At 43.4% G+C, this 27,838-nt stretch overlaps 2 protein-coding genes across 2 annotated transcripts in view; both read right to left on the bottom strand.

Annotated features, from left to right (window-relative positions):
• The window catches only part of LOC115366519 (NLR family CARD domain-containing protein 3-like), a 30,724-nt gene extending 15,263 nt beyond the window's left edge, over positions 1–15,461 (bottom strand). The window contains exons 1-2 of the mRNA XM_030062012.1: positions 15,342–15,461; positions 8,192–8,340 (exon numbers count right to left, since the gene is read on the bottom strand). Of these exons, the coding sequence (XP_029917872.1) occupies positions 8,192–8,340; positions 15,342–15,362 (170 nt within the window). The 5' untranslated portion in view covers positions 15,363–15,461. The remainder of the gene's footprint in view (positions 1–8,191; positions 8,341–15,341) is intronic.
• Positions 15,462–17,370: 1,909 nt separating this feature from the next.
• Positions 17,371–26,745, bottom strand: LOC115366973 (NLR family CARD domain-containing protein 3-like; the record flags this gene model as incomplete). Its single annotated transcript, XM_030062650.1, has 7 exons — positions 17,371–17,482; positions 18,896–19,076; positions 20,054–20,100; positions 20,508–20,678; positions 22,196–22,366; positions 23,906–24,076; positions 24,929–26,745. Coding segments are annotated over 7 exons (2,670 nt in total), but the record flags the coding sequence as incomplete, so codon positions are not given.
• Between the last annotated feature and the right edge of the window lie 1,093 nt (positions 26,746–27,838).

The following is a 27,838-nucleotide window of genomic DNA, read 5'->3' as shown; positions in this document are numbered from 1 at the left end:
CATAGGTGAATGGAGGTTCTCCAGCTGAAACTCTATCACCCAGCAAGTCCGCCATTTGCTGTTGACCAGCAGATCCATGTAGCCGATGACAAATAACACATTTGGATATGATCTTTCTTATGGCAACACCTGCAGCAGGAATCCAATAATGCTGGCGCAGCCTTGACAACATATGGTTCCTACCACCGTGGCCAACCTCCTGATGTATCTGCCATAGGATGAGGTCTGAAATATGGAGGTCTTTAGCTACTATGGCTGGATGTTTGGCCTCCTCGGGCATAGCAGCCTTACTAAGCCGTCCTCCGACTCTCAACACCCCATCTTCCAATATGGGATTCAGCTTGTACAGGTGACTGTTTCCTCTCACACTCTCTCCCTTCTGGAGACAGGAGAACTCTTCAGAAGAACTTAACTCTGGCAGAACTTAACTATCTCCAGTTCAGCATCTCTGATCTCTCCCAATGAGAGACAATCATGACGAGGTTTCCCAGCGCCTTTGAGGTTCATCTGAACAGGACTGAACAGGACGTTCAGTAACCTCTCTCCTCTTTCTGTTGATCCAGAGTACAGTTCTGAGCCTCAGAATCCATGCCATCACTCGTGTCAGACGTCGCCATGATGAGCTGCGGTTGATCAAACTCATCACAGCATCATCCCTTTGTTCCATTGAGACAGTGGCAGCTGAAACCTTGATCTCTGGATCTCCAGGTGTCAGTTCTCCCAATTTGTCAGGGTTAACAGGCCAGGTCTCCTCTGGTTGCATGAGAAATGGAGGACCAGCTATCCATGCCTCTGGAGATCAGGTCTGCGGGATTGTGAGCAGTACCTACATACCTCCATTGTGAAGCATCAGACATCTTAAGAATCTCTGCAACTCTGTTCGCTACAAAGATGCGCAATCTTGATGTTTCATTTTTGATGTATTTCAACACAGAGGTACTGTCAGACCAGAACACAGAGTCTTGCAGCTGCAGTCCTAGCTCCTTCCTCCATAGCCTGTCCATGCGAGCTGCCACAACTGCCGCAGTTAACTCCATACGTGGGACTGTCACAGGCTTTAAAGGTGTCACCCTGGACTCTCCCATTATGAATGCAACATGGGTCTGGGAACGGTTATTGTGCAGCAGCAAATAGGTGACAGTACCGTATCCCTCTTCGCTTGCATCAGCAAAGTGGTGCAGCTGGCCACTGGTTGCTTCTCCAAAGTCAGGCGGTTTTAAACATCGTCTGACACTGAGGCCCTCCAACAGATGTAACTCTTTGAGCCAGCTGACCCACTCCTGTGCAACAGATGTTGGTATGACGTCATCCCATCCTAGCCCTTTCCAGAATAGGTTCTGAATGATCCTTTTGGTTGTGAAAACCACAGGGGCCAATATCCCCAGAGGGTCATAGAAAGAGCTGACAGTAGAGAGTATTCCTCTTCTTGTCAGTGGTCGGTCCTGGAAGGTTACACTGAACCTAAAGGTGTCAGACTGGACACACCAGCGAACTCCCAGTGCTCTCTCAACCGGAAGGATGTCGTGGTCCAGATCCGGGTCTTTAACCTCCTTTGCTCTTTCTTCCTCCGGTATTGCCGCCAGCACACAGCGACTGTTACTTAGCCATTTTGTTAGATGGAAGCCCCCCTTGGCACAGATAGTCACCAAGTCCTGGTAGAGGGATATGGCTTCCTCTTCTGTGGCTGTAGAAGCAAGACAGTTGTCGACATAAAAGCTGTGCAAGATGGTCTCAAACACTTGCTGGCTGAAGAACTGTTTATTATCTTCGGCGCACTTCCGGAGAGCGAAGTTAGAGCAGCTTGGGGATGATGTCGCACCAAACAAATGGACGAGCATCCTGTGTTCCACTATAGGTTGACTGGGCCACCAGAAAAATCGGAGCAAGTCAGCATCTGGCTCTGGCACCCGAACTTGATGGAACATGGCCTCAATGTCAGACATCAGCACAATGGGCACCTTTCTAAACCTGGTCAAGACTCCAGTCAACGTACTTGTAAGGTCAGGTCCTCGCAGAAGATGTGCATTGAGTGATGTGCCTTGAAATGATGCTACACAATCAAAGACGACACGGATCCTCCTCTTCTTGGGGTGGTACACCCCGTGATGAGGGATATACCAAACCCTGCCGTCACTTCGCTCAAGATCTGCAGCTGGCACTCTCTGTGTATCCACTTGATATCAGATCGCCCATGAATACAGTATAGTCCTTGTGGAATAGTGCATCCCTGCTAAACCTCCTCTTCCGGTTAAGGGTGCGTTGTTCTGCAACTTTACGGTTATTGGGCATGCTGATAGTTTTGTCCTTTAGAGGCAATCCAATAGAGTAATGACCATCAACCAGTTCCACAGTTGCATTAGCCATTTCCAGAAACTTATGATCTTCCCTTGACATTCCTCCTGGGTGTTTTCAGGGAAATCTGACTTGAACTGTTGGGTCCAGAGCTCATCGAGAGTGACAGCGGAGATCCTGTTGATGGTGACTGTAGATGGAGTCACAAGATCTATCTGTGGAAGGTAGACATGTTTCAGATAAGGCCATCTTTCCAGATCTTGCTGTCATGGGACGTTGCTTCTGTTGACAGGCATCTTATGTTGTACAAAGATTTTGGGTATTTCACAATACCAGTCACTGTCCAATCCAGCAACTTCCAAGTCAGCTGCAATGTCACTGTCCACCACCTTATCTTGGCCTATGGTGCGCAAGAGAATCCTTGTTTTCCTCCCAGAAAGACCCAGTCTATCCATCAGACCACTTGTGCAGAAAGATGCTGAACTCCCTGGGTACAGAAAGGCGTAGGTTTCCACTGCCCTTTGACCTTTCATAGATTTGACTTTAACTGGCACGATGGCCAGCTTACAATCCTGATCACCGGCCCCAGTAAGACCACTGGTTTGGACTTCAACTAGAGCCCTGTCAACAGCTCTGTCCGGGTTGGACTTGCGTCTCTCAACCTCCACTCCATTCTCCTTGGAGTGGACATGAAGCAGGCTGAGATGTCCTGAGCCACATATCTTACAAGACAGACATTTCCTACACTCTTTGCTGATGTGCCCAATGCACAAGCATCCAAAGCAAACTCCATTAGTTTTTAGGAACTCCATCTTGTCACTGTGAGTCTTCCTCTCCAATAGATTGCATGACTCCAGTGTGTGTCTTCCCTTCTTGCAGAATAGGCAAGTCTTCTCCGATCCATCCTTAGCCTTATTTTCTGGTGGAGAGTCCCTTTCAACTGTTTTAACAGTTGTGGCAAAACTACTTCCTCTAGTTTTTGAACAAGGCGTTGATTTTGCTCTGCCACCTTCTTTGACTGTTGGAGCATCTTGTATGTCTCCGAATACCGGGTCCAAAGCAATTTTCACTTGACACTCAATAAAGCAGACAATATCAGCAAACATAGCTCTTTTGCGATGCCTTTCTTAAATGTCACATGCCTCTGTTCGCCACTTGTCTCTCAACTTATAGGGCAACTTCTTGATTACAGTAAGCATATTTGCAGACGTGTTCAAGTCACATAGATTGTATACATCCTTCATGGCATTACAGCAGCCGTGCAAGAACAGGCTGTATGCTTGCAAAGCCTTCCCATCCTCAGGTTTAATTGAGGGCCATGAAAAGATTTTGTCCTGGCAGCTTCTGACTAGCTGTTTAGGCTGCCCCCAGTGTATTGCTCCAAGTAGTGCAGGCAGTCAGCAGCATTGTCAGTCCTGTCTTCTATTGGCTGTTGAAATTATTGCATAAAGGCATGGTATTGCAAAGGGTTGCCATCAAATAGTGGAATGTCCTTTTTAGGCAGTGAAGCAAGGCATTGTTGATGTACCAGCATTGAGGTTATTTCATTTTGTTTTTGCATTATGGTCACCATGTTGCTCTGTTCACTATTACTGTTACTGAAGAAAGGTTGGGCATCTCTATGAAGAGAGGATGGATAATCCGTAGCCCTTGGGTCTGTGTTCTGTCTCTGTACAAGTGCTGAGGGCTCCATAGCCTTTGAGACTATATTTTGTGTTATTGTGAGCGCTGAGGGCTCTATTGTCTTTGGGACTGTGCTGTGTGTCCTTGTGAGTGCTGAGGGCTCTGACTCCTATAACTGGAGTTGCTAGTTAGCTGGAAGACTAGGCCCTTACATAGCAAGCATATGCTTAGAGCTAAATGGCTAACGTTAGTTAGCAAGACAAGCAGACCATGCTGGAATTAACATTAGAACTAGCTAACGTTAGCTGGCTAATTATTTCGCTATCTTGCTGATGGGAATTTCAATCATATGGCCCGCTTGTCTTGCTAACTAACGTTAGCCATTTTGCTCGTAGCATAACGTTATGCAAGGTCTAATTTAACATAAGGCGGTTCCTTCAAACTAACGTCAAAACTTTGCATCGGACTCGGAAGCCAGGCGTCTCTTCAAAATTACACGATTCACGTGAATGACCCAACTGACCAAAAAAAACGGCGATTGTAGCCGAAAAGCGACAAGTTGCCGACAAGTTGCCTGAGAAGTGCGACTCTGACTCTGTGCTGTCTGAGAATAAATGAAGAAAATACATATTAAATACTTTTAGTTAAATTTATTGAACAACTGAAAATCAAACCAAGTTTAAAAGTATAAAATATGACAAGCAAGTCCTCCTCGACTGAATCTACTTCGACTACCTCAGCTGCAGCCAGACTGGAGGGGGTGGAGTCATGTGACTACACACGCTGTACACGTAGTACAGCGTCTTAAAGGGACATGAACATGCCTACCTACACAGCCAAAAAAGACAAAAACGACTTTTATTTTGTTTTTTTAAAATATCGAACATACCGACATGAGCAAAGTGACGTCGGTTATCGCCATAAATTTCGGTATCGGTAAATTTTCGGTATATCGTCCAGCCCTATATCAGAGTGTTTTTCCTTTGGCCTTGCACCTTTGGCATGGTCAATTGCATCTCCAGCTTGTCTTATTGTATCCTTTCCATCTTTGTGTGGCACAAAGGGGTTTGCATTAACGTTAAGGCCCTTTTCAAAATAAGATTCCATGCCATCTGATCTCCGAGAGGCAGCACTGCTCACACCTGACCCAGCTCTTAGAACACTCAGCTTCACCACTGATGCAGCTATGTCTGCATCAAGCTGAAGCCTTTCATTTTGTTTTCTTATTTGTGCTTCCTGTTCCTCAAGTGCATGCTTTTGTTGGAGCCACTTTTGCTGAGCCATTAAAGCAGCCATTGGCTTTAACACATACAGAAGAGGCTGAGGAAGCTTTAGATTTTGAAGATTTTGATCCAGAATGACTGCCTTGATTTGATATGCTGTCACATGGTCTAATTTCCTCCTGAACATCTCCCTGTTCTCCATTTTCCATCTCTGTGGTCTGTTCCAGCAGGGGCCTTTCAGTAGGCCTCTACTGAGGTTCTACAACATGTTTGTTTGAGGTTCCTATTACTGAGATCCAGGCTTGACAACCTCAATGAATCCATTTGTATGTTTATTGAATTTTGAGAACCATTCATTTTGTCTTTCCTGTTCATCGGGTGGGATAAAAGGCATTAGAGAGTCCTGTAGCGCATTGGCATTTTCTGATAATTGCATCAACATGTGGAGTTGCTCTTTAACCAGTGAAACATTTTTCTCATCCTTCATGAGCTCCTTAACAGACGAGAACAGAGCCTTCGTTTCATTCATTTTCCGTTTGCACTCCTTTTGAATTGACTCGATTTTATTTATTAGGGCCTTTTCAGTGAGAATAGTTTTCCTTTTCTCCTTTTCCATTTTTCCAACATTTGAACCAGCATTTGTTCCACTCATTTTGAATGCACAAGCAAATAATAACAATGTGAGAATGTAAAGCCAGCCACATCAGCACATAGCCACAGCGATCACATAGAGCAGCGCATGATCAAGTCCAACCATCAAGTTCAAAGGCACACACAATTGCGTAATAGACCCGGCGGTCCAGACAACATCCATAGCGTATTCAACACAATGAGTTTCCCAAACGGCAGCAACCAGCTGAAACTGTTGCTGAATTACAGTTTACAACTTGTAAACAGACCACCACAGGGAATCAACAGAACAAAGCAGGTTACAAACCGCTGGTTGGTTGCTACGCCTTCTCAAACAGCTCTGTCCTTTGTGTGTGTGTGATCATTCCATTAATGATTCCATTCCATGAATTGCTTGCTCCGCGTCCAACGTGTGGCTTTGTCGGGTCCTCTGGCTCCAATCTGTCTCCGATTATGTCATATTTTACTGACAAATATTAGGCGACTATCAACAAACATTTTGATATCGCCGAGAGGCTAAGACGAGGGAATTTTACCTGCTTGACTCGCTGGCCGGCTGTCAATAAAGCGACGATCCGATGCTTTATTTCATACATTTATTGTTAAAACTGTGAACCAAATTACCACGCCTTCGTTACCTCTAGGTTAGATTACTGTAACTCCTTATTATCAGGTTGTGCCAGCAAGTCGTTAAAGACTCTCCAGCTGGTCCAAAACGCTGCTGCATGTGTGCTGACTAGAACTAGGAGAAGAGATCATATTACTCCAATACTGGCCTCTTTACATTGGCTACCTGTAGAATCTAGAATAGAATTTAAAATTCTTCTCCTCACCTATAAAGCTCTTAATGGGCAGGCACCATCTTATCGGAAAGAGCTCATAGTTCCTTATCACCCTGCCAGAGCTCTGCGCTCCCAAAATGCAGGCTTATTGGTGGTTCCCAAAATCTCTAAAACTAGATCGAGAGGCAGATCCTTCCAATTCCAGGCCCCACGTTTGTGGAACAATCTTCCTATCTCAGTTTGGAGGGCAGATTCACTCTCTATCTTTAAAAGTAGACTTAAAACTTTCCTTTTTGACAAAGCTTATAGTTAGGGTCGGCCCAGGTTGCCCTGGACCAGCCCTTAGTTATGCTGCTATAGGCTTAGACTGTCGGGGGACTTCATATCATGCTCTGAGCACTTACCTCTCGTCTAATCTTTCTCTTCCCTCCTCCTTTCTTCTTCTTCCTGTCCCCCTCTATACCCCCCTTTTTACTCAGTGCATGCTATTGTTCCAGAGTCCACTGCCCCTTTGCTTTCATTCTGCTTTCTGTGTCTTGTCTAGGTCAAACTGTCCTGCTCATCCTGGAAGGTCATCCAGCTGCAGATGAGATGGCTAGATGCGGCGTGTCACTTCCATCTAGACTACCTGTTCAAGATACCCTGCTGTTTCTGCTGTTGTCTGCTGTCCCAGTTTGTCCTTATCCCCCTGTCTCTGTCTCCTTGTCTCTTTCTCTCTCCCCTCCCACCCAACCGGTAGAGGTAGATGACCGCCGCCCTGAGTCTGGTTCTACCTGAGGGTTCTTCCTGTTAAAGGGGAGTTTTACCTTGCCACTGTTGCCAAGAGCATGCTCAGGAGGGAATCTGTTGGGTTTCTTGTTTTTCTACTATAATTTGTAGAGCGTGGTCTTTACCTGCTCTACCTGTAAAGCGTCATGAGATAACTTCTGTTGTGATTTGATGCTATATAAATAAAGACTGATTGATTGATTGATTGATTGATTGATCCTAGAGGTCACTAGAGGTCATTTTCTACAGCGACGTCCAGTTTGACAAAATGCTCGGCCTGCAGTGAAATGGCTGCTATGCGGGCCAACATCATCACACAGGAATCAAATGTGGCTCATTGAATCCACAAGAGTCTCAGCTTTCCAGTCAAAGCCAACTGATGCAGCTCCAAGACTGTTTAGGTGTGTGTGTGTGTGTGTGTGTGTGTGTGTGCGTGTGTGTGTGTGTGACGTGAGATGTGTGCATCACATGCACATCAGTCTGAGCAGCACAGGATCAGATTTATCTGTCAGTCAATGTGAATCTAAACTTCAGACACAGGTGTGTGAAGAACTTGTGAGTGCAGGTGCAAGTGGAAATGTTCTCAGGTGTTTTGGTGCAAAACATCAAACAGCATCATAGTTTGTGGAAAACAGCACAGACCCAGATGTGTTTTGGTTGAACAGCTGGATTGCAGAGCAGGAGGCAGTCATTTCTCTTTTTGCAGTCTCTTTTCTTGATATCCTCACTACTTGCTCTGCTCCAGCTAAAAGAGCGGATGCAGCTCATGATCTGAAGCATCAGTTTTGGGGTCACGTCTACTTTCTCCATGCGCCACAAACAGATTTCACAAGAAAACAGTGAACACACACTGCACACTAACAGCTGTCTTACTTTGTGTCTGAAGGTCCAGGTTCAGCACTGAAGGCTGGAGGTCGATTTTTAGACCAGTCGCTCTTCATGGACGGACAGCTGGACACTGCAGACTCTGCTCTGCCCTCCTCTTCCTCCTCACAGTCGCTCATCTTCTGATTTAAGTCAGTCTAAGAGGTGCAAACACACACACACACACACACACACACACACCAAAGGGATGATATATGGGTTGATGTTTTAGTTTCCTAATGGACAACAGGCATTAATTGTATTAAATGGAGTCAGTGCAGCTGCACATAAATAATGTGTGTTTCAACATTATTTTGCGGAAACGTCACAGTTATTTTGTTGCTATTTTATATTAAGTGTATATTTATAATAAGTTATTTGTTGTTGTTTTTTTCCTTCTTCATTTCAAATACTGTTATTTTGCAAATGTATGTATTTTTTATTTTATTATTATTATTATTATTTGGTCATTCTTTATATTGATCTCATGCAATTTTTTGTTATTAACATCTTGCTAATTATTTGCTGTATTTTTTTTATTTATTTATTTATTTTGCTGATTTGCTCATTATTTTTTTCCCCATGTCTCAGAAAATAATATAGTGAATTTTCGCAGGTGATAAAGGGTTAATAATACACACACTGAAACACACACACACACACACACACACACACACACACACACACACACACACACTGAGGCCCGAACCTTACAGTGAAATTTGACATTTTAATTTGAATTTGTTATGGCGACCAGTTTCATGCATGCAGCGTTTGGTCTCTGTAAAGGAGCTGGGGGCCGCTGATGATCTGCACAAATAAATGCAGATTCACAAATAATTTGTGAAGCACAAACTTCCTTTAGGAAAGCACAAATGAAAGAGTGTGAATGCAGCAAAGCTCATGGACATGTTTCCCTGTTTCTGTTCCAATCCAGAGGCTGCGTTCCAGATGCTGCGCTCACCAGCAAATCCTGGTGTTGTCATGAAACCTGCAAATCTTTCTTTCAGTAGTTTTGGTGGCGCACCGTGTTCCCTTCATGTCTTTTTTCTTGTTGTTGTTTTCAGAGAACTGAGCCTCAGCAGAAAAACACAAACTCCTTTCCATCAAATCTTCAGAGCAGATGAGATGACGGGTTTCATACATACCCAGCAAACAGGCCTGCAATGGCCCTTTACAGGCCCACTTTGGGCAGTCTTAAGGGCCCCCAGTGGGCAGCCCGCGCAGGTCACCTGAGAATTTGCTCATTGGCAAAACATTGGCCGGTCAGTGCTGGTCCCGCATGGGCAGCCCTCATTAACCCCTAAGGAAGCCTGCACTGGCCCTGCATGGGCCCACTTAGGGCTGGCTACAGGGCGCACAGCAGGCAGCCTTTACCTAGCCTTCAGGAAGCCCTCACTGCCCTCGCTAGGCCCACACTGATTTTGCAGTTAAATTAATCTACAACAATAAATCAGTTCCACACATAAATGTATCTCAGCTACTAGTGTAGTTTCCTTTGGGAGTTCCATACATCTAAAATGGATGCGGTCATTGATATATATGAATTGTCAAAAATGTACAATAGTCAAAAGGATTCAAATCAATTCATTTATTAAATACAAACACATTACACTGAATGAAAAATGTTCTCCTCTGCGCATTACAGCCTTATTCATTTAAGACATCATCAAGTTCAAGTTTGATTTGTCACATGCCTGATGTACAAGTACAGTAGCAGTGAAATGCAATGGTGACAACTCCAGCACTGCAAGTAAAATGGATAAAAAAGAAATAAAAATAGAAAGAATATATATACACTCCTATATACAATCCTATATACAATATACAATTACAATTATGAACATAAGTGTGCATTAGTAATAAATAGAAGTAAGAAAGGAAATAGAAAATGAATGGATGGATGGGAACGTGAAGGCACTGACCCACATCCATTTGAGCTGCCAATACACTGGAGAAACTCACTCCGACGGAGGTTCAGGGTCAGCATGACACCATGAACCAAGTGGCAGAACCTGATGCCCGGTGCTGGGATTCAGGAACTGTCCGACTTGATCCGGCCCTTCCCCTCCAGTGTTTGCGTGTTGCTGTCTATCAGTAGTGTAGTGTGTAGTGTAACAGTTGCAGTTGCAGTCCGTTCGGGAGTGGGGGTGAGAGTGTCAGACAGCAGGGGGTAGTAAGGTGAATATGTAGAGACTTACATACTGTTGGTGACCCCCTGGGCTCTAGTTTCCCGGCGCAGCGCGGGGTGGCGCAGTGAGGCGAACCCCGCGCAGAGCTAGTTTCGACCAGCGAAACGGGAGAGGCGGACAGTGTCCAAGTTTCGCAGACGGACTTGCGCGGAGATGGGAGTGGCGGCGCAGCGGGGGGAGGTGCCGACAGATTCAACTTTGCGCAGTGACAGTTTCGTGCCAAAAGGCTCCGCCGAGGTGCGCCAAAAGCTCGCCTCCTGAAACCACGTCTACTTTCCGCGCAAGGCGGAGCGGAGCCGGCGCAGTGGAAGTTTGGCTGACTGGCGCACATCACCAAAACCTCACAATCAGCATAAACGGTGCCAATCTCCTTTGATCTGACATCAGCTGTGACGGGACAGTTGATATGGAGATATATGTATGTGCTGATTGTGATCGTAGCATTGAATAGTGTTTTTTTTGGTATTTATTGCATCGTTCATGTGCCTGACACTCCGGAAGCCTGCCTGTGAGTTTTTGGTGACGTGTCCGCACTGCTCGCCGGTCTCCGCTCCGCGCCTGTCTCCTGAGCTCCGCTCCGCCTGCGGCAATAGACCTCCATATCAGCTGTGTAAACTTTCATTACGCCTTCACGCAGCGCATTTTAAAGGCAAGGACAGGGGCTCATTTGATTGGTTAAATGTGAATCGGCTGTGTCAAACCCACTCCACGCCTTCTCTCCTCCCTTGCGCCGGTAGGAGGGACGGCGGAGTACTTGCGCCACCGAGCACGGCGTGCCAAACTTGGAAAATCCGCCTGGCCACACCCAGTTGGCGAAGCGCATCTGCGCTACGCCCCCGCCTCGCCTGGTCTGCGAAACTAGAGCCCCCTAACTCTTCCTACTAAACATGGTCAACGGAACATCAGAGGAACTGCAGTCAAAATTCAAATATGAATGATTCAAATTCAGTTACTAGTGGCATATTTTTCAGCCCATACTTCAAACAAAGAAAAAGCAAAAACTGCAAAAACTCTGACCTCTGATGCTGAAAATATATTCTTGTGTGCTGCTAACATGTCCATACTTCTATTGAGGTGATGTGTTGATTGGCAAAGCTCACTCTTCCCCCAAGGTCTCTTGGGTAGTCAGCCGACGATGGTAGCGCTCCATTCGTCCACCCACTGTCTCTTGAATTCCGTAGCCACACCTTAATCTCATCCGCAACTTCAAAATCCTGAGGACTTGGCTGGAGGGAGCATTTTCTTACAGCCTCTGAAACATAACCCTAACCCTAACCTACCGCCCCCCCCGGTTCCTCCTTTTTAAATGTAAATTACTTATCAAACAGACCTAACAATTCAGCTACCAATGAATGAGCAGTAGTATGCATGTGATAACAGATTGAAAAATAAGCTGAAGTGATACCTCTTCTCTGAATAGACAAGCTAAGCCAGTGTGCTGCTGTAAGCCAGTGAAAATAGCGCGGAGTGGCAACTCTTCACTTTGTTACACAATCTATGTCAGTGAGCTGCTGTAGCCTGGAAAGTTTCTCTGCCTTTTGGACTCGTACGGTGCCGGTGCAGTTGTTGTAATGTTTTTTCTTGGTGGTGCAGGTGAAACCACTGGAGGGGTTGTGCCTCCCAGATTTGCTTCCCTCCATGTGATTTTCCCCAGACATACGTCCATATTCCACACAAAAACAGCATTTCATTCAAATTATGTCAAATTCGGTGATATTCCGCGTTAAAAAATAGATTGCCTTTTATTTGGCAAATTTCGTGATCGCGGAAATTATAGGCCCTACAATGTTAACATTAACGATAACATTAGAGTCGTTTTCACAGGCTTGACCAAAAAAAAAATTGATTAAATTTAATCTTGCCTAGGTACCTTTCTCTTGCCCTTTTCTCTCCCTCTGCGAGAGCACAGCAGTAATAATCAAACAGGCGGGTGATGACTAAAGTTAATTGCAGTGTAATGTAACATTTCATGATATTTAAATTATCATTTCAAACTGATTATAAGTATATTTGTGCAAATAAAGGCTACATAGCCTATATATGTGTATATATATATCCATTTAAAATTGTTTTAACATCTGGAAGAAAAAAAAAATCATCATTCCGAAGGTGTGGTGGCTTTTATTTTGCCGTGTCGGTGCGCCACGATGAATTACATGTAGCGGAAACCCACTAGCCCAGGGGTGTCCAATCATGTGCCATGGAGGGCCGAGAGGCTGCAGGTTTTCATTCCAACCAAGACCTCCACCAGAGGCCTGTACCATAAAGCTGGATTAACATAGCCGGGCTTTCTCTTACTTATCTGGCTTCACTTAACCAGACATCCGCACTCCGGATTTTCGATACCATAAAGCCGGTTATCAACTCGCTAATTCAACTCAGGCTTTTCCAATCTAGATCTGTGCACGCTCACATAAAAAGGGCGGTGTTTGCTGCATACGACCAATCGCAGACATGGAAAAATCCACCCGAGCGCAACGACGGAGCAGACATCAATAATCAATAATCCAGCTGCAAGGAATGGTGGCAAAAAATCGCCAACTGTGTCAATGCGTAAATTAGTGGGATCATAATCTGACTTCCCCACCATGACGGCACGAGTCGATCTGACTACAGTAACATTTGTGTGTTCAGTAAATGAATGTGTCTCCCACTCAGCCATACACTCCTGCAGAGGAACTGTCCCTCTCTCACAGTGAGGGGCGACCCTCGCTGGACCGCTGCCCTCAGTTTGAGTTTCAGCAGAATCGTCACTTTGATTCAACTGATTTTGATATTTCATTTTATGAACCATCTGACGCCTCGTGTTTATTCTGCTGGTTAAAATATTATTTCACTGTCACTTAAAGACTGTGAAACATTTGACACCAACTCTCATAGGACTTTTCAGGGCAGACACCCAGACTAAATATGAGCAAACTAATGCAGGGTTTCCCCCAGTGCTTTGTAGGCCTGGCGGGCCGCCAGGCTTTTCTTGCCCCCCCACCAGGCTAAGCGTCGCTTGTTTATTTATTTTAAATAGTTTTTTTATGCACCAGAAACAGTGATACCAAAGACAGTATATAGAGCTTTTAACCGCATCTGGTGATACGGTTGAAAGCGCAATGGCGACAACTTATGGTCGATACGTAAACACTTTCTTTTTCCAAAGTCAGAGGAGCACTGGAGGAGACGATGAGCCCGCTCGTTCACCCCCAGGCCGAGGGGAGTGCATCCCCGGCGAGCCGACCGAGCCGCGGCTCGATGATGAGGCAGAGCCAGTGCGAGTTAGCACGGATGTTAGCACGTCGTCAGGGCAGAAATTACCAGGATAACGCCACCAAGTTGCGCCGCTAAGCAGAATATGGCGGGATTTTACATAAGTTGAATGAAATGTCGTTTTTGAGTGGAATATAACCCTAACCCTAACAAAGTGAAGAGTCGCCACTCTGCTCTATTTATTTTCACTGGCTAACAGCAGTACACTGGCTTAGCTTGTCTATTCAGAGAAGAGGTATCACTCTGGTTTATTTTTCAATCTATGTTATCACAGTGTTTGATAAGTAATTTACATTTTTTAAATAATAATAATAATTTAACATGTTGTTAAATTATTGGAGTCATTATTATTATTTGATTATTAATTATTGGAGATTTCACTGATTAGCTCCTCCTTTCTGATACAAGGTGAGGTGATCAGTGAAGTCACTTGGTCAGTCACCTAGCTAGTTCGAAAAAATGGCGAATGGTCGGAATCAACTAAAACCATATTCAAATACAATCCCAGGAGAACACACACTATGACAATATTTGCTGTAACATTAAACTTTAAGATGAAACATTACAATTAAAACTCACCTCGGGAAAACACCACCTTCAGCCAGGAGACGTAACAGTTGTGTTCTGTTCCGGTGGTGATGTGAAGAGGCTCAAGTGCGTAGTGATATATGGCACCTCTTCAGCAAAAAATAGTTCCAAGCATGTAGCGCTCTGTCGCAGTCATTTAACTTTACATTTGTAGCGTAAATAAATAAATAAATAAATAAATAAATAAATAATAAAAATAATAAAGCCTTTAATTTTGTTCCTAATATGCAGGGTCATATATTTCTTTTAAAGCTTTGAGTCTTTTTGATTTTAATCCAGTTTTTTATTTATTTTTCTCTTTTTCTTTCTTTTATGTCTATGAGCCAATGGTTGGAAGCCAGACATATTTTTACCAGCAACTGTAAAATGGTAAACTGTTAATTTTGAACCCTGCTAAACCTTTTAAAACATCAATTATCTATTAAAAATCATAGGCTTTTCTTGTTAAAAACAAAAAGTAATATTTGTTCATGAGTTTTTAAGTGATCATGTGCAGACACAATCCAATTCAAATAATGCATTTTTTATGCTTTCTGTGCAGAGGCTATAAATGCAGTGTCTCTCTGAATTTCAAGAAAAAAATAAAATTAAAAAAAAGCCGCCAAAGCGTGGGAAATGACTTTGGGCTGCCTGCACAAAACCAGCATGGGCCCAACGGTACAAAAGTTGCTCTGGACCCAAATGGGCTGGCCCACACTGGGCCAACATGGGCTTTCTGTGGGCAATCCGCTATTATGGGCTGCTTACGGAGAGCCCGTGGTGAGCTCAGAGCTTTGGGCCTTGCCTGGACAAGCCAGCACTGGGCCGGTGTAGGTTTGGTCTGGGCTGGCCCTAGCCCACAGTGCCCACAAAAAGCCTGCGTGGGCCCCACTGGGGCATGTTTGCAGGGTTAAAGATCAGTCTGTATTTGCTGTGGAATAAACGGAATTAAACGGCTTTAAAAACGTGCTGTCTGACGTATAGAACTGGCTAACATTTGTTTTTACCGCCTGATGAGATTTTTTTTTCATCACCACAAAGAAAATGATCACTGATTTACTTTTTACATTTATTTCTAACAGATGAACTCAGCAGTGAAAAATGCAGCTTGAGAATGGCGTCAGACAAAAGTAGCGACTCACAGCAGAAGCGGTTAGTCCCATGATGACGAGTTTCTTTCTTTCTTTCTTTCTTTCTTTCTTTCTTTCTTTCTTTCTTTCTTTCTTTCTTTCCTTCTTCTTGGATTTGAAGTCAAAGATGAAACAGAAATCCTCTCCTGACGTCCGAACGTGTGCAGCTCTTCTAGATCATGACGGTGAGACACTCCAACATTAATGATAATGATTCTCGATGGCTCGTCCAAACCTTCAACCAAAGTCTCACTTTCACTTGTGCTGCGTTCACGTCCTCATCGGGCTCATGGGAGAATTCAGCAGCTCCCGTCTGCATCCCTGTGCTACTACTACGCATTGCAATTTCCATCACCTTATTGATTTTTTCATATGAATGTGTTAGTAATCTTAAGGAAGCAGAGTATTTGTTTAAGTCATTTTTAAACCAGACTACTGAAGGTTCTTTATTTTTCCATTTACATGTGTGGATATGATATTTGCCCAAAATTATAATAATATTAATCTGACGTATTTGAAGAACCATTATCTTTAAATAAAAGAATTTGTTGTGTGTTATATGGTATGATGTTTTCTATTTCATTACCTAACCATTCCAATAATTTTTTTCCAGAACTGTGTTACTACTGGACAAGAAAAAATAAAAGATGTTCAATAGTTTCACTATCTGCATGACAAAAACAACATGGTTCCACCTCAAATCCAAATCTTTTCTTTAGTATTTCTGCAGCTGGATAATAGCCGTTTATAATTTTGAATTGTAACTCTTTTGCTTGGCTCTTTTAAATATTTAATATACTTGTTTGAGAATTTTAAATTACTTTCACTTGTTTTAATGGTTATAGCTTTTTCATGGTCATGAGAAAAAAATCCTTTAAACATACTCTGTATTACTTTATTATTTCACTTTTTATCACTAATTTTAATTTGTCCAGTTTGAATGTCTGGTAATTTTATCCTTATTTTTGAATGTAAGAGCGTGTTTTGAATTAACTGAATTAGGGGAACTGGTATTGCTTTACATACTTTACTATATTCTCTGTAAGAACACTGCATATTCAATTTTTCATTAAAGGAATCTAATGTCATGTATGAACCACGGTTATCCAACAGGTCAGCTGCAAATATTATTTTCTTATCATACCAACTCTGCTTGAATAAAGTTTTCCTATTTACTGTGATTGTTGTGTGGTTCCATAAGGTGGAGCCATGTGGACTAAAATTGTGGGCAAATAACATTTTCCTGTAGTGTAAAACTTCCTTATGAAATTCAGATAATTTAACAGGCAGTTTTGTGATTTCATATAGTCACATTTTAACAAAAATTCAAGTCCTCCTATTTTTTTTTTTTTTTTTTTTTTTTTTTTTTTGGAATATATTTTTGGGGATATGAAACCATACTGATTCAGTTTGTGACAGAAAGGCTTTTATCCAATTTATTCTGAACATTCCCACCATTGATTCAAAGTCTTATGTTTTTAATCCTCCCTTGTTGCTATCTTTAACCAGTTGTGATTTTTTGATGTAATGTGTTTCTCCCTATGAAATTGTATATTATAGAATTAGCTTTTTTAATGTTTTGAGGAGCAACATATAAAGATTGACATGGATAAACCAGCTTTGAAACGCCCTCGGCTTTTGACAATATATTTCGACCAAAAATGGTAAGATCTCTCCTTAGCCACTGATTTAGTTTTTTGTTTGTTTTTTTTTTTCATTTTTTCTAGTTTTTCATGAAAATTGTTACTTTCCCTTAATTTGCCATCCTTAATCAAATTTAAACCTAAATATTTTACTTCATTTTTTACAGAAATGGAGATTACATGAACTTCACTGCAAGGATACAGTCTGGAGTGTCTCGTCTGGTCTCTGTAGATGGGCTCTGGAAATTGGAGCACCTCTCGCGATATGAAAGCTGTGACGTCATCACACTTTTGAACGGCTTTTTAGAACAGATAGGTGAACTTAAAAAATCCAATATTCAGCTGAGTGTATTGTTTTAGAAGAAAGCTTTCTTTCTATATCTGTGCTTCTCCCTATATTAGAGATTCTCTGGCTCCGGGTGACTCTCAGCCGTCTGGCTCTGTCCCACAGCCCCCAGCAGCAGCAGGAAGCCCTCACCCTGCCACCGGATTGTAAACAGGACTACAGCTCTACAAAATCATTTTTTCAAAAAGCGAGTCAAACTGTATCTGGTTCACACTCAAACATTTCCAGTGCACAATGTAGTAAAACGTGGCCTGGTGTGTTTTATTTTTCTCTCTTTGGCCCCTCCACGGCCCCGTAGCACACAAACATAACACAAGAGAAGAAGAGGAATATTTACATTTTTAATCCAATCAAAAAGGACATCACACAATTCAAATACATACAGAGTACTGTACATCAACTGTGAGGGAGGCTCAGTCTCTCCTGTCTTCGTTTAGTTTAGTCTCTGCTGCTTTAGATGTTCCTCCAGTCTCTCTCCTTCTTCTTCTTCTTCTTCTTCTTCTTCTTCTCCTCCTCCTCCTCCTCCTCCTCCTCCTCCTCCTCTTTGGTCTCTACCTGCAGGTGTTCTGTGTTGCTAACCTTTTCTCCTGATGGGGTGTGTGTGTGTGTTGCTGCATGGTCTGTCTGCAGGTTGGCAGCCCGGCTCTGTCTCCCTGCTGTCCTCAGTCCAGCTCCCCCTGCTGGCCCTGCTCACTCCTGCACCTTCCACAGCCATTAGCTTTGCTGCATTTATGCATTAATGCACCTTATTGTCTCCTTGCTTTATGAAGTCCTGGAGCCTAAATAATGTCCATACACACACACACACACACACCCAGTGTCTTCAGTTTTAGGAAACCTATGTAACACCTGACCAGGGGCTGCAGGTGAGAAAAGTCTCTGACACATTTACAGTCATGTGTTTATTAATGTGCACTGTCCAAAATGAAATACAACTGTGTTGACAGTAAAACATCAGGTATAGACCGTTAAACATCTTAATGTGACTTGGAGATCAACAGGTGAAGGAGGATTAAATGACACTTTTGCACAACATTAAGATTTGAATATACAAACATTATAATGACTTATTATATTTACAAGCCTGTCCAATCAATCAATCAACAATTATCCACCAAGATGCCCAATACAATAAAAAGAAAAAAAAGAAAGAAAGAAAACATCAACCATAAACCATAAATCAGCCAAACATGTTCTAAACACTTTCAGGTGTTTGTTTCTGAGAAACTGGCAGCTCAACCACAATAGAAGAATCATGTGACCACAAAGTAAACGCAGGGAGGAGCGGCTCAGTGAAAGTGGAGCTGAAGGTGTGCAGGAGTCTCAGTCTGTCAGAAGAGACTCTGTAGAAGGACAGAGTCCCAGCAGACCAGCCCAGATACACTGCTACTCTGTCAGATCCACGGGGACAGACAGAGATGTCAGTGGGCTCACTGTTGTGTCTGGCAGTGTAGCTGTTATAATCATCATCGCACCACAGACTCCAGGACTGTTTATTGTTTCCAAGCTCAGAGCCAGCACCACTTCTTGTGATTCCTCTGTAAGTCACTGCTATATCAACCACTCCACTCCACTGGACCTCCCAGTAACATCGCCCAGTCAGACCTTCTCTACACAGAACCTGAGGCCACAGGTCAAATCTGTCTGGGTGATCAGGACACGACTGCTGCTCTCTCACCCACGTCACCCTCCTGTTGTCCTCAGAGAGACGGAGGTTTCTGTGCGCTGTGTTTGGATCCAGTGTGAGATCACAGGCATCTGATGGGGAGAAGACACACAACACACCTCAGAAAGCATCATTCACTCAGTAGTCCTGTCATTTTATGAAAAAACCTAGGACAAATTGCAAGAGAAGCAAACTCAACTGATTTTGGATCCTCAGTTTGTCCTGAGTGAGGGAAAAAAAAGTCCCAAGAAATCCCATTGGTGGAAAGTTTTGAAAATCACCTATTTATGACCACATATTACCAAAAAACACTGTTTTTAACACACAGGGGAAAGGGGTTCAAAATTTGACTTTCAGATATCACTATAAAAATTCACAAGTTGATTACACACACAAAGACAAGAAAAAAAGTTAATTACAGGTTTTTTGAATTATTCTGTTTACATATGCATATCACACATTATCTGATTTGATATGCGCTAATAAGGAATATAAGGAATAAATGCCAGAACAGATATTTAAACAGTGAATTAAAAGGTTACTATATAAATAGTAACCTGGCATTTATTTCTAATACGTTTTCTAATGTTGTCACTCTCTGCACTCGACTTGTTCATCTTTCTTTCACTAATAAAGGAAAAAAAATACCAGGCTTATGTATGAGGTAAATCGACACAGAGGAAAACTCATTTTTCTCTGTAATTTTAAATTTTTTGGGGTTTTTTTTTGTCATTGTAGCTTTGACTGGACTCAGCAGAGAGAGACAGGAAAGGCCGGGGAGAGAGAGGGGCCGTCCTGCAGCAAAGGGCCTGAGGTGGGATTCAAACCCACGACTCAGCCTGGACAAGCTGGAGCTCTGCAGCACGTGAGCTACCAGGGCGCCCAGCTTTCTCTGTCATGTCAGCTGATTTTAGCTGCTTTTGGAAACACACACACATTTAGTTTCAGCTCGCTCACATTTTCTGTAAAGCCTTGTTTGGATTTGTACTTTGTACTGTGTGTGTGTGTGTGTGTGTGTGAGTGTGTGTGTGTGTGTGTGTGTGTGTGCTCATACTGTGTCAGTACTCACGTCCTCTCAGGCTGCCAGCTAGAATCCAGTCTTCTACATGTTTCAGCCTGTAGGGATGAACACAAAACCATCATCCTCTTCATCGTCATCATCATCATCACCTGCAGGTCAACTCAAGCACATGATCCCAACACACCTGTGGCTGCTCTGATTGGCTGATCTCTCTCTTTCTGTCCAGTCCTGAGGCCACTGAGCACTTTGGACATTTCCCAGGAAATGCTGCCTGCACTGACTGTGTCCAGCACAAGAACCAAGCAACCAAGCTGCTCCGCCTGGACTGACTCCACCCCTCTACTGACCTCAGAGGACTGACTCCACCCCTCTACTGACCTCACAGGACTGACTCCACCCCTCTGCTGACCTCACAGGACTGACCCCACCCCTCTACTGACCTGAAAGGACTGACTCCACCCCTCTACTGACCTCAGAGGACTGACTCCACCCCTCTACTGACCTGAGAGTCTTCAGGCTGCAGTGTGGACTCTCCACCAGAGCAGACAGCAGCTCAACTCCTGAATCCTCCAGACAGTTGTCACTCAGGTCCAGCTCTGTCAGATGGGGGTTGGAGTTCAGAGCCGAGGCCAGAGAAGCACAGCTGCTCTCTGTCAACCTGCAGTCCCTCAGTCTGAATGAAGAATAAAAAATAAACTCTAAGACCAGAAGAGTGCAGATCTGTGGCAGGCCTCCCTCACAGAGCTGCGTCTGATTGGCTGCTTGTCTCTGAAGAGCAGCAGCCTGACAGGTGAAGCTCAAACCACTTCCTGTCTTTTAGGAATGGAATGAGTCTTGTGCTGCATCTTCACACAAGCATGGGCTCAACATTTTCCTCCAATCAGGGCGCTGCATAACAGAGTCAACACCGGTTAAAGGGGATTCAAACTTCCTGTCAGTCATCACATTTCCATAATTCCAGATTTGAAGGGTCACTCCTCAGTGAACTGGCTCCTTGTGCTCTGAGAGCTTTTTCTACTTCAGTGTCTAGTTATTATTATGGATTTGCCATGTTTTCTAGCAGCCTGCTCACACTGATCCAGGTATTCATTTAGTAAGAAAGTGAAAATACTAAACAATAAGATGCTAATTATTCCTAAATAAATGAATATGTTGTTATTTGAAAGTCTGGTCCACACAGTGACTGCCTAAAAAAATTCTGGCCTTTGGACAAATGGAGTTGATGAGCCCTGATGTGTTTGATTTTCTTCCTCACATCACAGCAGAGATCTGGAACAGACGGCTCACCAGGGGCCTCATGTACAAAGCGTGTGTACGCACAAAAACATGGCATACGTCTTTTTCCACGGCAAAGTTCAGATGTATCGAGAGTGAAATGACCGAGGCCGGTGTTCCTGATGTAATTAGAGCTATTGACTGCACACACGTTGCTATAAAAGCACCATCACAGGTAAATTTGTTTATGTCAACAGGAAGCATTTTCAATCGATCAATGTACAGATCATATGTGATGAGCAAATGCAATTAACCAACATTGTGGCGAGGTGGCCTGGTTCAACACACGATTCATACATTCTGAGGGAACAGACTACAAACTGGCACTGTGCACGATGGGTGGCTTCGTGGTGAGTAAATAATTTATTTGTTTAATTGTCCTAATACTAATCCCCCTCATGCGCATTGAGCATGTGCGCCCCCAGATATGATCCAGTCTTCACAGCATCAGTACCAGTCTGTGAGGAGCGTCTCTAATTCACATTCCGTGAAATTTCTCTTTTTCCTGTTTTATTCATGTTGAGGTTGTAGTTTTCTGATTGTTCAGAGGGCATTCTCAGGTGCCGGGCTCATTTAAATATGATATTCATATTTAAATGATATAAATATGATTTGCATATTTAAATGGGGGCGTGGAGTGGACAGGGAGGAGTCCGCTACTCCAACATGTGTGCTTAATTGGCTTTATGCACAACTCTGCTACTTCCTGAACTTAAGCCAGCTCCTTTATTTCTTTTCTTACATTATTGGACAAAATGATTAATTCAGGTGTGTCTGACCATTGTTGTAAGGTCAGACACACCAGACACACAACATATACTTCACAGCAATATCAGCCTTACAGACATTTAGTGCTACTATATGATTCAAACAATATCCATATATTTATGTCATCATTAAAAAGTGCAGACTGACCTGAGAGTCTCCAGTTTGCAGTTTGGACTCTCCAGTCCAGCAGACAGCAGCTTCACTCCTGAATCCCGCAGCTGGTTCTCACTCAGGTCCAGCTCTGTCAGATGGGGGTTGGACTTCAGAGCCAAGGCCAGAGAAGCACAGCTGCTCTCTGACAACCTGCAGCGCCTCAATCTGAATAAAGAATAAAATAATTATTATAAAATAATAATAAAATATAATTTCCAGTGTTTTGGATATTTATCAGTCAGAGATTTTTCAAAATATTCAAAAGGCAGGACAAAACAAAGAAACAGTTTTTATAACAGTTACATTAATAATAATACTGATAATATTAATTTATATTGATATTATACCTTTAAAGCAAATTTCCAAAGTGCTTTACAAAACCATCAGAGTAAATGAAAAGATAAAGATAACACCTGAGATGAAAAGACTTCAAAATATTAAAAACACAAATAAAGAGACAATAAAAGCAAGAAATGATAACAGGTCCAAAATAATTCAAATTCAGTGCTAAATACGGTAGACGTGAAAACAGCCATAGGTACGTCTATAAATAACAAATGAATGGCTCAGTGAAAAGTCCTCAGATGCCTTCAGTCGACCATCTTCTCACAGTAAAACTGGAGAACAAGAGCTTCTGCATCACATGACACCAGCACCCAGTCTCTTGACCAATCAGGGCCAAAGTTATGAGCATTTCAACAGACTGACCAGGTGATGGCAGTAGAGGTGGGCCCATCAATATATTGATATAATATGGATAGTGTGATATGAGATCAGATATCATGTGGGATTTGGGATATGGTAATATCTTATGGCATCAGTGTTGTCCTCTCCTGCTTTTAAAGGCTGCATTACAGTAAAGGGATGCAGTTTTCTCAACTTATTAGACGCTCTTCTCTGCTCTGTTATTGGCCTCAGCCTGCTCGCTCATCATATCCATATTACTAATGACTGTTTAGCACTAATTTACACTTTGATGAAAGCACCAACCAGTCATCCTAACAATATCCTCACAATATGGATATCACGGTATTCAGCCAAAAACACGGTGACAGTCGACTGTGTTCATATGGCTCAGTCTGAGGGACTAGAGACAGAAAATATCCTGAAATATACAAAATGTTCATTTGGCGTGGTCGTCTGTCAGCCTGCAGAGTTTAAACAAAGTTTTGCATGGGAAGTAGGTGAGCTGTGAAAAAGTGTGTGAAGATGATCAAAATAATAATCAATGAAAAACAAGAGGTCCTAAAGGTTTAGTTGAGCTTCAGAACAGTTACAAGACAACAGTGACCATGAGGGAATGTGATCAGGATGGTAAAAGTTGGACATATCAACTCCATCCCATCAGGCCTAATCTGTGAAAGATACCAGAATGCACTGATATGCCCACATGGGATTTTTGTCCCTAATGATTCATCAAAGAAAATATTGGAATCCTTTGTGAATCCATAATTGGACCAAGACCTCCATGATGGTGTCCTCTATACATTCTGAGGAATTCCCACAATAAATATCAGATTCCCACAGATGGAGTCCATTTGGACCTCTGCATGATGAAATAATGTACAATATGAGGTTTTGATTTCAACACACAAGGATGGTGTGAAAATAGTTTGACAGCAATTTGAGATGTAAGCCTGTAAAACTCCTGTTCACCTAACAGAATATTACATGTTTACACATCATTAAAAAGTACAGACTGACCTGAGAGTCTCCAGTCTACAGTTTGGACTCTCCAGTCCAGCAGAAAGCAGCTCCACTGCTGAACCCAGCAGCTGGTTCTCACTCAGGTCCAGCTCTGTCAGATGGGGGTTGGACTTTAGAGCCGAGGCCAGAGAAGCACAGCTGCTCTCTGTCAACCAGCAGTTCCTCAATCTGAATAAAGAATAAAATATGGAGTTATAATTTTTAGTGTTTTGGATATTTATCAGTCATAGATTTTTCAAAATATTCAAAACGGAAGGAGAAACCAATGAAATAGTTATTATAACAATTATATTAATAATAATATTGATAATATTAATTTATAATTATATTACACCTTTAAAGCAAAGTTCCAAAGTGCTTTACAAAACCATCAGAGTAAATGAAAAGATAAAGATAACACCTGAGATGAAAATACATCAGGTGTGTTAATTGAAGACAGGAGCTCACACAGGTGTATTAAGTCTCCTGAGCTCCTTCACTCTCTGCTCTTCAGGTGAGGAGGATCTCTTTGTTCTTTGTTCCTGAGTGTGTCTGAGTGAGCAGTTCATTCCAGATTATTTGTTAGAAGTCATGTTGATTTTTCCATTGCTGCCTGAGCAGTAACATCATTGTTCACTAGACCAGGCTGGTAGTCAGACCACCAGTCTGGTCTAGAACTGATGAAGCCTCTTGGATAAGGGGCAAAACGTCTTCTAGACATATAACTAAGTCCAGTTGACCTGATTCAGTTTCTTTCAGATACAGAAGAAACTAAGCAGTAGAAACCTGATGCTCAAGTTAAATTGCACAGCAAAAACTTGCTCCTGATTTTGAAGTATTGTAGGGGTGAGCTGCTGTGGGCATCACCATCATGTTGCCTCCTTTTACTCTGGACTGCCTGAAGTATATTTTTTCCGACAGAATCAATCCTTCATCCTGAATATTTAGGGAACTACATATCTTTATTGTATTTCTGATGGTGTCGGGTATGGAAGCAGCTCTACACTGTTTGTATAATGTTGATTTGACATCAGGACTAACCGAGCCTTCCTGCAGTTCCTCACAGCTGGGATCAGTCCCCGCCTTCCCTCATCTGATGTGTTGTACGACTTCAGGTCCAACTCATCCAGAACCTCCTCTGACATCTGCAGCATGTAGGCCAGAGCTGAGCAGTGGATCACAGAGAGTTTCTTCTTTGATCTGTTCTCTGACTTGAGGAACTCTTGGATATCCTGATTTACTGAGAGGTCGTTCATCTCCATCAAACAGTGGAAGATGTTGATGCCTCTGTCAGGAGAGACACTGTAGGTGTTCATCTCCTTCAGGTTGTTGATGACTCCCTGGATGTCTTCTGGTCTGCTCCCTGTCCGACCCAGCAGACGTCCTAAGAGCCTCTGTTTAGACCCTAGCAGGCCCACTAAGAGCTTCTGGTTGGACTCCAGTGAGAGGCCATGAAGGAAACGGACAAAGAGGTCCAGGTGACCATTTTCGCTCTTCAGGGCTTCAGACATGACTGTCTTCAGGAAGATATTCAACGATGGCTTTTTGTCATCACATTCACTCCTCATGACTCTGGCCAGTACCTCTGTGTTCCTGTTGGTGTAGCAGTGGAAGATGTAGACTGCAGCGAGAAACTCCTGAATGCTCAGATGAACAAAGCAGTAGACTTTTCTCTGAAAGAGCACACACTCGGTTTTGAAGATCTCTGTGCACACTCCTGAGTACACCGAGGCCTCTCTGACATCAAGACCACACTCCTCCAGGTCTTCTTGGTAGAACATCAGGTTGCCTTTCTCCAGATGTTCAAACGCCAGCCTGCCCAGCTTCAGAAGAACTTCCCTGTCAGTCTCCCTCAGCTCCTGCTGACTCCTGTCATGTCTCTCATCGTACTTGTGCTTCTTCCTCTGTGTCTGAACCAGCAGGAAGTGTGAGTACATGTCAGTCAGGCTCTTGGGCAGATCTCCTCTCTGGTCTGTAGTCAACATGTGCTCCACAACTGTAGCAGTGATCCAGCAGAAGACTGGGATGTGGCACATGATGTGGAGGCTCCTGGACGCCTTGATGTGTGAGATGATTCTGCTGCACAGCTCCTCATCACTGGATCTCCTCCTGAAGTACTCCTCCTTCTGGAGGTCAGTGAACCCTTGCACTTCTGTTACCCTTTCGACACATGTAGGAGGGATCTGATTGGCTGCTGCAGGTCTCGAAGTTATCCAGAGGAGAGCCGAGGGAAGCAGATTCCCCTTGATGAGGTTTGTCAACAGCACGTCTACTGATGATGTCTGTGTGACATCAGACACGACCTCATTGTTCTGGAAATCCAATAAAAACCTGCTTTCATCCAGGCCATCAAAGATGAATACGACTTTACAGACGGCGAGCTTCTCTGCTGTGACCGTCTGTAATGTTGGATGGAAAACACGGAGCAGCTGGAGAAGACTGTAGCGCTCATCTTTGATCAAGTTCAGCTCCCGGAACGAAAGCAGAACCACAAGACTGACATGTTGGTTTTCCAAGCCCTCTGCCCAGTCCAGAGTGAACTTCTGCACTGAGAAGGTTTTTCCAATGCCAGCAACGCCCTGCGTCACAACTACTCTGATGTGTGTGTCTTGGCCAGGTAAGGGTTTAAAGATGTCGTGGCACTTGATTGGAGTGTCACTGAGAGTCTCCATCTTGGATGTTGTCTCCAGCTGCCACACCTCATGTTGGGTATTAACCCCTTCACTCATTCCCTGTGTGATGTAGAGCTCAGTGTAGATCCTGTTGAGGGGGGTTCCAGTTCCTGCTGCAGCAGTTCCTTCTGTCACAAATTCACATCTCCTCCTCAGACTGATCTTATGCTCGTCTAAAACCTCCTGCAGACCGCCGTCCACTGTGCTGGTTTGACTGGGTGTCTGCAGTCCAGGTCTTGTTCTGGATCTTTCTCCACACTGGGGACAGGCAGGATCTCCTGATGGATCAGACTGGTCCCAGTGTGAGGTGATGCACCGTCTGCAGAACCAGTGTCCACAGCTGGTGGAGACTGGATCCCTCAGGACCTCCTGACACAAAGCACAGCAGGACAGCTGCTCCTTCACATCACCTCGACTCCTCTTCCTGTCCCTGTGGAGATGAAAGCAGTTTGTTTATGTTTAGACAACATAATGTTTAAACTGAAATCTTAAAATCTTTTATAAAATGTCATAAGCGGTCACTTATGTCACTTTCTGTGGCTACATTTACATGGATTGCAATATTCTAATATTAATGCAATTAATATAGTATTTACAAGACTAAATGTCCATGTAAGCAGCATGACATCCACTTTGAGTTTTTGCAGCAGATTATGACAAATACAGCAATCCAAGAGCTTGACAGCTCATGTTTTTTTTTTTTAATTGTCAATCCGTAAAAGAAAAGTTGACCAACAACAAAAGCAAAAAATCTCCACAATACAGCGTGAGGAGGAAACTCACGGCAACAAGCTTTCAACAAGCAAAAGAGCACGACACCCCCTTGACTTAACTCTGAGATTAGTCACTATGGTTATGACTCCAGTGAAGACCCCATAACAAATGTCTGAATCCCCTCCACATCCAAGTGGGTCTTCATGCTGGGTTCCAGTGCTCCTGTCTGGTTCCAGGACCACAAGTCAGGTATTACAACACTCAGGTTGGGACAATATGCTTATCTCCTGATCGATACTATCATGACACCTGGGAGCCGATCGATACATATTGTGATTCTTAAGTATCCTCTTATCCTCGTTGTGGAAACGTGTCAGAAACTGGCCCTCACTGTCAGTCCAGCTGGAGAAGCAGAGCTCCTCTGAACGGCCTCGCTCTCTAGTTTGTGTCTGTAAAGTTTGATGAGGCTGTGATTCTCCTAGAGGTCACTAGAGGTCATTTTCTACAGCGACGTCCAGTTTGACAAAATGCTCTGCCTGCAGTGAAATGGCTGCTATGGGGGCCA

This window comes from Myripristis murdjan, chromosome 10 (assembly GCF_902150065.1).
Source record: "Myripristis murdjan chromosome 10, fMyrMur1.1, whole genome shotgun sequence".
In the NCBI taxonomy this organism is placed as follows: Eukaryota; Metazoa; Chordata; class Actinopteri; order Holocentriformes; family Holocentridae; genus Myripristis; species Myripristis murdjan.
This window is presented reverse-complemented; position numbering and strand designations above follow the sequence as displayed.